We start from the raw sequence: 10,720 nt of genomic DNA, 5'->3' as shown, positions 1-10,720 counted from the left end.
TCTTTTTCAAATTATAAAATTAGGTATGTGGTTGAAGGCATATATAATTATAAAAATTACCAATTACATATCAACAAAAACAATCACTTTCTTCCTTCTATTTTATTTTTCTGTAGAAAATGCATTTTGTATATGTGCAAAATTTCTCTAGAAATAGAACTATAAAGAAGAAAGAAAAACGTCCAAGTGTGCCAACTAAAGTAAAAAAAAAACGTGGATCCATCCATACTTATAGCATTATACTATGGACTTCCACTTGGCTATTGCTTGGCAAAGCATCAACAGAACCACAAATCAAACAAATTAAGAAGAGCCAATTTGGTAATTTGATTGGAAACACAAAGGGTATTATCGTACTTTCAACATCTCCTCGGTCCCATCGACGTCGTTCCCCTCAGTATTCCCACGAAAAAAAACAGAGCACAAAATCGATAGAGAGAAAACAGAGAGTGAAAGTTAAACACACAAACTTTCCTCTAGCAATCTTAGAGAGAGAAAATCTCCTCAACCTCCATTTCCACTCCTTTCTTTATCCTCTCTCTCTCAGATATGTTGAAGATCCCTTGCAATGTGACTGACCAAATCCACCTTCTCTCTCAATGTAGATTCCTCCCTCCTTCTACTCCTCTCTTCTCCTCCTCCTCCTCCTCCTTCCCCCGCCGTTACCCCCCCGCCCTCCCTAGACCTCCCGTTCTCTCTGCAATTGTCTCCGATAGAGGTGAAGCTTCTCTTCACACTGCTTCCGGAACCTTGGCGGATCGCCTTCGCCTTGGAGCCTTGGTTGAAGATGGACTCTCTTATAAGGAGAAATTCATTGTCCGATGTTATGAGGTTGGAATCAATAAGACCGCTACTGTTGAAACTATTGCTAATCTCTTGCAGGTAATTTCTCTTACTTCTTTTTCATTTTCGCTGCATTATTCGAATTTCATTTGTTCGCTTTTCATTTGTTGTGTTACATGTACTGAACCTTCTATTACCTCATTTTTTATTAGCTTTAATTGATTTGTTCATGGGAATTTATTTTATTGATATTTTCGAGGTATAGGATCGGCGATTTTTGCTTTCTTTCCCATTTTGCATGTTTAGTTGTTTCGCTTTTTTGACATTTGGTTTTCTGTAGCTTTCTTAATTTGATTCCTTTTCTTGTTTTTTCGGCTTTTCATGGATGCACGTGTTCTTTTCTTTCTGCAACTGAAACTGACAAAATTCTTTTATCTCTTCCTTTTGTATGATTATGGCCACCTCTTACTTAATTAGTTCTTTTGAATTCTTTAATCTCTATTGTACAATACTTATAGCATTAAGTTTAATGATAATTACTCATAGATCCCACTTATATATGTACAGAGTTTTCCTTTGATGAATTCTTCATGCAGGAGGTTGGTTGCAACCATGCTCAGAGTGTTGGATTTTCCACGGATGGTTTTGCCACAACCCCCACCATGAGGAAGTTACATCTCATATGGGTAACAGCACGCATGCACATAGAAATTTACAAATATCCAGCGTGGTGAGTCCCTTACTTCCTTATCGTTTTGAATTTTGGCTTTCAATTTCTGCTTATTTTTAATTTCTCTTATTTTCTTTTATTAATTTGCATCTTGTTATTTGGCGTAGGAGTGATGTGGTTGAAATTGAGACATGGTGTCAAGGGGAAGGGAGAATTGGAACTAGACGTGATTGGATACTTAAAGATTATGCCACTGGTCAAGTTATAGGAAGAGCAACCAGGTGCATTATTGGCTATTTTTCTTTTATTCATTTCTATTGAAAATTGAAAAGTAAGAAACTGCAGGAGTTAGAATACCCCAAAGTCAGTTAGACATGCTGTATAATATGCATGAACTGCTATCCTTTCTGTTTTTAAAATTATTTATTCTTTGAACTGTTAGTTTCTAGAATTTTTCCTGCTTAGTTTATTAAGATTACAATTTGTTGCAAGCCTTGAAATTTTTAAATTCAACAAATTTTGAAGGCTTGCATGTTCCCGTGTACCTAAGGCTGAAATTTTTAGCTTGCTAGTCAGTACCTAGAAGTAAAAGGACTGCCAATCACTTCATAAATTGACATTGGTTATTTAAAATATGTATACTCACCACTCAGATACATGGTAGGCCTGAACTAAATTTTTAATTGTTGGGTCTGCTAATTTTTGGTTTGGTAATTGTCCAAATCAAGGTACTCTTAGGAACCCTCCCCAAACAACTAACGGATTAAAGCCTTCCAATTGTTAAAAACCATGAGGAGGCTGTAATTACAAAAGAATTTAGTGCAGTTAGCACACCACCAAGAGGCTGTATGTTGAACATAAGTCCAAAAAGAGTAAAAAAAAGCTGTTCTCTTACATTGTAAACGAAACTTCGGATATTTCTTTGCAGTTCCATGCTTATAATTGTGAAGTCATGATATAAGCTGTCATGATATAAGCTGTTGGAAGTGATCCACTTAAGGAAAAATGAAAGAATGATAGAATTCCTCAAAAGGTTCCCTCTAGATCTTCACTGCTATTGGGAGATGCTAATCTGAATCTGACCTGACCATGTAAACCCAAGCTATCATCAGGGTTAAATTTACCCCTGTTTATGCGCAGTTATACTAGCTCTTGTTGTGGTTGCTCCATCCCGGTCAAGGTTTCTGGCTGATGATGGGCTGATGGTGTAGCATCCAGATGGACGGGAAGGGCTCAGGGCTCTGTTAAAAATAATTGTGGCATATGAACACATTTACCTTTGTGTTCTTATCTCAATTTTTAGGAATGAATTTCCAGGCAGTAACATGGTCTGATTGGGTGACTGCTTGGTAACAGCTCAATATATACGCAGTGTATTTCATTTATAGGAATTCTTGTACAGTACCCTTTTGTTGGTCTACATTACACAATTACAATTCCAGGCAATCGATGCTAGTGTATGAGGGAGAGCCAAATTTTCAGCCTCCCTCATGTTACACACATCACTTATGTTCGTCTTGATAAGGAAATAAGTGTCAATGACAAGAGCTAGAGCTAAAAGATCCTACAAATGGTGAATGTTTGCAACTTTTCAAGCTTCAATAGACACCTTTTCATCCGAAAGACAATGAATCTAAAATCTTGGTTCATTCTCATCTTTATTACATTATGTACCTTGTTTCATGTATGCATATTGAAGCTTCATGTATGAACTTGAAGGGTTGTGGTTGAATCTAGAGTCCTAGACTATATAGATGAAAGATTATGTCCTTTCATATAGTGTAAATTTTGCTGTATTTTTCACCTTTGAAGTTGAAGTTGAACTTCAATGAATATTTCTCATATAGTTTAATCTCTCTCAAGCTTTGTACTTTCTTCGTATTCTTGTGTTTAGAATGCATGTTTAGAATGTTCAATCTAGTTTGACCAATTAGATTATGGAGAATTTGAAATCTTTAAGATAGGAACAAGTTTTTTTCTCAATGGAAGTTGTTTCAATTAAAAAACAATCTCTTTTTGATCTTTGATCATCTTCTCAAGCCGAATGTGTAACTTTCTTGGAATTTCTCAAACGTAATTAGGAAAATTCTTTTATCACCATGTGTAAGGACTTTTAGCTCTAGCTCTTGTCTTTTCTACTTGTTTCCTTATCCCTCTACTTGGCAGAGGGGTGCCATGTGATGAACTATCGTCACAATCCTTCGCTCATCCAATTCTTTTCTTAAGAGCTTCATCTTGTCACCAAAAGAACAGTTTATTATGATAAGATGAACTCATAGTCCGACCAGAGTAATGGAGTTCAGGAGTGTAGATTATAAATGTCTGAAGTGTCTTTTGTCATTCGAAATTCTATTTTTGAATCTATTTTCACTATATTACTTCCAAATTCATCTTGTGTGATTTATTTTGTCCTGAAAATAAAAAATAAGTCATGTTGTATTGGAATAAGGGTAACAAACAGTTATGTGTCACCTAAACCCCTTTCTTATCCACATGTGCCCTTAAATTACCTCTTCTGAAGAAGTGCACTTTTATGTGTCGCCTAAACCCTATACTATTCTGCTGTCCTGAAAAAAATGCAACTATCGTCATTCTTGTGTGTGTTAGTTTTTTTCTTTCTGTTTTTGGTTTTAAACCATTTTTATGTGTCATTTTGTATTCTACCTGATGGCTGGCTGATTAATGTTTTTAGTAAGTGGGTGATGATGAACCAAGACACTAGACGACTTCAGAAAGTTAATGATGATGTTCGTGATGAATATTTGGTTTATTGCCCACGGGATCTCAGGTAGGTGCCTTTTTATCCCCGGTGTACTAAATTTTGAATGGCCATTGTAGCCTACAATCGTTCAGAAAAAGTTCTGTGGAAGTCTGTCTTTGCGACATGGCATGTTTAGGTTAATTTGGTTTAATTTTCTGGAGTCAAATGCATGTTAGCGTAATATTAATAACTGTTTGTTATGCTAAAATTGTCAAAGTCTTCTTAGCTGGTAAAGCTATGATTATTAGTGAGGCATTCTGGGAAGAAATTGCTGATAGGGTAATGGGCTTTATATTTCATTTTTGTCCAGGTTAGCATTTCCTGAGGAGAACAATAGTAGCTTGAAGAAAATTCCAAAACTGGAAGACCCTGGTCACTATTCCAGACATGGACTAATGGTAAGATTTAAGAACATTAGGTTCAAATGTTTCTAATTGTTTCAGTTTGTGAAAGTTCTTTTTATTGCAGCCTAGGAGGGCAGATTTGGACATGAATCAGCATGTCAATAACGTCGCCTACATTGGATGGGTTCTGGAGGTTAGTATATGTGTTCCTATTTTCTCTATTTTTTTTTTTTCTTTCATGCTGCAATCTAAAAATGGCCCCCAAAGACTCTGACCCATTTCTTCCTCAAGTACTATAGTGGTCCGGAGTAGGTTTTCTATTTTTTTTGTTCTCTCCTTCGAATGGTGATACAACATAAGGTTTACATTACACAGTTCTTATTACGAAAAAACCAAAGCTGTTGGTTCCTGAGATATTGTGATTTTAACGACTCCAAATAATTTTTTAGACATCACTGGATTCCCTTTGTTTAATGATAACAACATAGAATAAAGGAAAAGAAAGTAGTTGGGCATGTTGATGAAGCACTCATGTTCTGGTTTGGATGGTGATGATCCATCCATGAGATTCCTTCATGATTTTAATAATCATTGATATCCATGATCAATCTATGACAGAGTATGCCTCAAGAAATCATCAATAGCCATGAACTTCAGACAATCACATTAGACTACAGACGAGAATGCCAACAAGATGATATCGTGGATTCCCTTACAAGCGTGGAGGAAGTTGAGAATGGAGGCAAAGCAGTTCCAGAGCTTAATGGAACAAATGGTTACATTTCCAGTGACAAAGAAGACACCCGTCAGTTTCTGCATCTTCTAAGATTGTCCAGTGATGGACTAGAAATCAACCGAGGGCGCACCGAGTGGAGAAAGAAACAACAGAGACGAGGGTAATGGTTCTATGATCTATATTATGTTTCAGTATTTGGGATAAGTTTTGGTTTCTTTTGTTTCCACTTTCATCATTTTCCGCCTTTCAAATTTTGTTTGGTTTTTGTCAATCTGTTGGTGCTAAAACTGTTTGAAGTGTGGAGTCTAGAATCAGCCTAGTAGAGTCAGGAAAGTTGAATGTATGTACTTTTAATAGGATTGTTGATCAAAACTTTGTAACTTATTTTGATTCCTTTTGAAAAGACCGTGTTGTGATGTGGGATTTGTTAGCAGGTAATAAGATTCAAGAATCTGCAGGCTTTATTGTTTGTCTAGTTGTGCAACAAAGCACTTCTTCCCATCTTTCGCTGTCTCCAATATTATTTAGCATAATCTAAACTTTCAATTGATTCAAATAAATTTCCTTATTTCCATTTCTTCTATTCTTTACTGATAAAAGCAAGGCCTGTTGTTCTTGTTTTTGTTTTAATTTATGTTTTTGAAAGGTAAGCTGAGTGCTAAGTAACTAAATTTTGCATACTATTTTGAAAGCGTACCTTAAAATTGAAAATTGGAAAATGGAGTTGAGACTTTTGTTCTTCAAATTGAAATCTAATTTGCGTTACTCCCTACCTAGGGAGAACTTAAACTTTTACAATTTAACTTTCATTCTGAGAAATAAATTGTCAATGAAAATATTTTATATGCATTTAATGAAAAATAAAATGTCCACGTGTCTGCTGGAAAATTAATAAAGCTTCAAACAAAATTTTGCTCAAATTTTGTTAAAACTTGTAAATTTTGACATATTTATTTAATTAAAATCTCATGCCTCAACTACAAATAATTGACATTTTTCTTGATTTTAAGCCTTTTTACTTTAACTTAGAAATATGATACTTCTGAAAACTACATTTAGGCTCTATTTAGATTGTCTAGAAAAACAATTATTTTTTTAAATAATCGTTATTATTTAATTGATATGAAAAAACAGTTTCAAAATTAAACACTAGAAAGTTAAATCAAATACATCCATACAAATTTTTACAACAAATTAAAAAAATAGGATCTTTGTCGAAATAACAAAAAAAGATTACGATATATTTTCTAAATTTACAAAAGTAACAAATTTGAAAGTGACGATCTTTTCATAGTTTTATAATTACCTATGATAATCTTATAATTGTTTTATGATTATCATCCAATAGTATGATATCGCTAATTTTGTCATATTCGTAATATGCAAAAAATTAATATTTTAGCTATTTTTTAAAAATATTTTTATTATTTGATGCAATTTTCTTTAAAAAATCACAATTAAACAAAGAAATAGGGATAGGAATGGTGGGAAAAAAAACCAACCAAATTGAAGTTGGATGGTGTTGGTTCACAAAAATTCTAAATAAAAATTTTAAAAAATATATATTTCAAAGAATTGAAGCAACCAAATCAATTGACCAACGGAAGATTATCCTACGTAGAAAGCTTAAACCTAAAAATATAAATTGGACAAATACAATTTCCACTAAAAATATTAGAACCTCAAAGCCATGGTGTGCATGATGTGATCATCAACAGAATCACAATCTCCAAGGGTACAGAAAATATACACAAGACGGACTCCCATTATAGTTCGAGGGGAAAATTGAGTCGAACATCTGAAATTAGTACAAATAATTTATACTCAATAATCTAGTATGCAGAACTAAAGTGAAAGATGAAGTTACATAAAAGCTCTAAGAAAAGGAAAAGAAAACACTTTGAGATAATGTAGACTTGTACAACCAAGTAACTAATCAATGGGATTTTAAGGAAATTACACCATCACTGAAGTTTTTAGAACTCAAGAATACAGTTGTATAACCTATAGAGTAGATCCTGTTGTAAACCATCATCAGTACAATTGATGTTAAGCTGTTGAAGATCATAATAATTTAATCTCATTGAACTGCTAAGGCACATCAGTTATTGAAATCTTCACAGATATGCCATAGAAATGGAGGAAAAAGAACATACTTGATAGAAGGATTATGGCATTGTACGTTACAGCTTCTGAGTCAATCTAACCATGAAAGAGTTCACTGAAGTTTTTTCGAGAAGAATCCATGAAGACTCAAACATCTCGTGGAAAAACTCCGAACTAATTTCCTCCGCTGCGTCTCGAAAAGCTCTCCCAAATGCATTGCCTTGAGATGCTCCTAGTCTAGGCTTCCCACAAACTCCAACAATTAGTACTTTGTTGGGCTCTTGAGATAAGCAAGCACATAGCAAAGGCTTCATTCTTGCTCCTCTCTCTTTCAAAGCATCCATTATAAAGTAGCAAAATTTTGTGAGTGCTTGAGGATATCCCAACAATTTGGTGTCTACAGAATCTTCAAGCTTCACCCAACGAAATTTTCTCCCACTTCTTATGCAGCCGCTCTTTGTAATTGCAGAGCTCCCCTGTCTAAGGATTGATCTCTGGACTTTGATTGCCTGCTGCATTCCAGCTTTGAGCTTATCAAGATTGTTCAATGACAATGCATCATAAGCCACTCCGAACTGCTTGGAAGCACTAGTACCATCTGATGTGACGAAGGACTCGAGCAATGCAGTGACCCCATATACCACATCTGCTGCTGATACTTTTGAGCTATAACCATGTAACCTCAAGAAACTTCGGTAGTAGAAATCGGTTAGGCCATATTCAGGAAGGTATCGCTCGAATTCATCCTTCATCTTTCGTTTCACTTCGATATTCATGTATTGGAACTTTTGTTGGCAGTCCACTAGTGCAAACCCCATCCGTGCTAGAAGCAATTTGAGCTTCTTCATTCCATTGTCACTCCATGTCTTTAACTTGGTTGCAATGTATGAAGAATAAAGCATCGAATCAAATAAATTCCACTCCTGCAAGAGCATTAATCTGGGTTCATCGTCATAAGTAATTCTAGATGCATCAGGGGCTCGGATCTTGGTGCCATCTTTAAGAGTAACAGAATTAACAGCATTTAAGTTCCCTGAACTGTTAATGTGTTGTTCGAGCTCCATAACCCCAGCTTGATACCTCTCATCCGTCAATCTTTCATGTACAAACTGATCCGTTAAAGACACACAAGCCAGCCATAGTAATTCATTCGTGTTCTTCCTCAAAGAATGTGACAGATCATACATCAGACACCCTGACGGCCTGCCATGGAAGGTACCCATTTGATAGTATCCCCTTTTCAATTTCCTATAGAGCTGAACAGGATCCTCTTCATTTTCCTTATCAACTCTCCTCCTCTTTCTCGACCCACGCCTGCCTTCTTCATCACTTTCGCTATCATTGTCGTCATCGCTATCTGATACATCATCAATCTCATCATCACTGTTCAAATCGCTTGCATTTGCCAAGGCAGAGACATCAAAATCATAAGCCAAATCAGCCTGGAGCTCGTCGTCTTTCGTATAAAGCACAACCACTTGTTCATTCTCACTACTCAGATTATGAAGATGAATCGGGCGATGACTATCAACAACAAACACACGAGCAGCCGGACCTAAACTCAAAACCTTCCTAAGATCTCGATGACATCCCCAATTAATCAAAAGAATCGAAATCGGATCAGCAGACAAGGAAGTCAAACTAGGGCCAGCATATTTATGAATTTCTTGAAAAGAAGACACGGGGTAACAAGCGTATCGAACAGAATCAGATTCAAGAACTTTAAAAATAATTTTCAAGGCACAGAGCGAGTCTACATCAGAAGTGGAAGGAAAAATAAGAAGAGGAGACAAAGAAGAAGCGACGACAGAGTCACGAAGTTTAGTGTAAAACGATTCAACACGTTGTTCCCTCACCATAATCTCTTCAATCAAACATCCAGAAACAAACAGGACCTCAAAACTTCAAAAACCGAGATAAGAATTTGAAATTCGCATCAAATACTAACCGAAATAGATTCTTGGAGTCCAGCAGAATCAGACGTACCCAAATATACAGAAGAAAAGAGTGAAAATCTTGAATGTTTGAACAAAGAGGGAAAAGATTGGAAGGGGAATTTGAAGTACCTGAGAGTAGAAGAGAGAAAAAGAGAAGGAATTTCGCTTTGTGTATGGGATGAGATCTGAAAGAGAGAGAGGAGAGGGAAATTGAAGATTTGTGATATAAGAGAAATGGTTCCAAAGTTTCAAAACATTGAGATTTTGGCTTTTGCTTTCTAAATTAAAATTTTTAAATTTTTTGAACCTGCCGCCAAAATTTGGCGCTCCTAACCGCAAATTTATACGCAAATATTCCTCTGCCTTCGTTCCCGTTTTAAGAACCCGATATCGCTGTTCAATCTACGGTCACTCATGCGTGTGGAACTTTTGGACGGTCGCGATGGATATTTTGCTTTCATTCCAAAACCTAAATTTAAAAACAGTCATATAATACTGATTTTCCTTTTTAGATGAAACTAAATTTTTAGTTTAATATAATTATTTTTAATTAATTGATATTATTTTTTCAAATATAACAAAATTAATCCACATATTTATAAAAATATATATATATTTACCCTAACTTTTCAATTAGTAATCTTATTTTATGTTATTATCTAACGATAATTAAGAAATACAAAAGTTTGTATTTTTAGTTAATGAAGTATAAATTCTCACTTTTAAGATAATATAAATATTGGTTTCTATCATCAATACTTTCATAAAATATTGTTTCCAATGTCATTTATAAAGAAAATTGTGATAGTTCTTTCTTTCTTTCCTTTTTTTTCTATTACTTTACTATATTTAAACTTCAAATCAAGTCAAAATAATTATTTTTTATTTTTATTTCTAAAATTATGTGATAATTAATTTAGATAATTTACGTAATATAACCGAACTAAAAAAATATTTACGGTTCATGTAATAAAAAAAGCAAAAGTTCATAAAGTCGGTAAAATATTTTCATAAATTTTATATTTGTCATTAAATATGTCTTATCATGATTTATTCTCTCTTTTAGATTTATTTTCACTTTCAAAATTATTTTCTTCTATTTTTTAACGATTTATAGTCTTTGGAGTTATTTCACGATTATTTTAATATTTTTCTTCGTCTTCCTTATATTCAAGGATATCAAAATCGTTTAAATATCATTTTAAATTATCTACACGGTCGTTTACTATTATCAACACAATCATTTACAATAATGAACATATTCGTTTAAATTTGAAGCATTTTCTCCTATCGTTTAAAATAAATTATACAATCGTGTTTACATGATTTAAACAGTTGCTTACCACATTCAACATGATTGTTTGATTTGAGGTTTTTAACAAT

The 10,720-nt window shown here is 34.3% G+C and overlaps 2 protein-coding genes across 2 annotated transcripts; one reads left to right on the top strand and one right to left on the bottom strand.

Annotated features, from left to right (window-relative positions):
* The first annotated feature begins 426 nt into the window (after nucleotides 1–426).
* On the top strand, nucleotides 427–5,769 carry LOC101221530 (oleoyl-acyl carrier protein thioesterase 2, chloroplastic). The gene is made up of 7 exons (XM_031889299.1): nucleotides 427–882; nucleotides 1,380–1,513; nucleotides 1,621–1,734; nucleotides 4,146–4,241; nucleotides 4,525–4,612; nucleotides 4,683–4,751; nucleotides 5,177–5,769. Exons 1-7 carry the CDS (start codon nucleotides 550–552, stop codon nucleotides 5,456–5,458), a joined length of 1,116 nt encoding a protein of 371 aa, XP_031745159.1. The 5' UTR covers nucleotides 427–549; the 3' UTR covers nucleotides 5,459–5,769.
* Nucleotides 5,770–6,939: 1,170 nt separating this feature from the next.
* LOC101221761 (cell division control protein 45 homolog) lies at nucleotides 6,940–9,585 on the bottom strand. Its single transcript, XM_004139576.3, has one exon. The coding sequence runs from the start codon at nucleotides 9,257–9,259 to the stop codon at nucleotides 7,478–7,480; it is 1,782 nt and encodes a 593-aa protein (XP_004139624.1). The 5' UTR covers nucleotides 9,260–9,585; the 3' UTR covers nucleotides 6,940–7,477.
* Nucleotides 9,586–10,720: the final 1,135 nt, after the last annotated feature.

This window comes from Cucumis sativus, chromosome 7 (genome assembly GCF_000004075.3).
Source record: "Cucumis sativus cultivar 9930 chromosome 7, Cucumber_9930_V3, whole genome shotgun sequence".
NCBI lineage: Eukaryota > Viridiplantae > Streptophyta > Magnoliopsida > Cucurbitales > Cucurbitaceae > Cucumis > Cucumis sativus.
Note: the sequence above shows the minus strand (reverse complement) of the source record. Positions and strands in the feature narration are given on the sequence as shown.

What these genes read in the sequence shown, in the direction of transcription:
- LOC101221530 (XM_031889299.1), top strand. Translation starts at nt 550, where the DNA reads ATGTTGAAGATCCCTTGCAATGTGACTGACCAAATCCACCTTCTCTCT. An exon ending in CTATTGCTAATCTCTTGCAG is followed by an intron (nt 883 to 1,379) that starts GTAATTTCTCTT and finishes TTCTTCATGCAG; the next exon opens with GAGGTTGGTTGCAACCATGC. An exon ending in TATTGCCCACGGGATCTCAG is followed by an intron (nt 4,242 to 4,524) that starts GTAGGTGCCTTT and finishes ATTTTTGTCCAG; the next exon opens with GTTAGCATTTCCTGAGGAGA.
- LOC101221761 (XM_004139576.3), bottom strand. Translation starts at nt 9,259, where the DNA reads ATGGTGAGGGAACAACGTGTTGAATCGTTTTACACTAAACTTCGTGAC.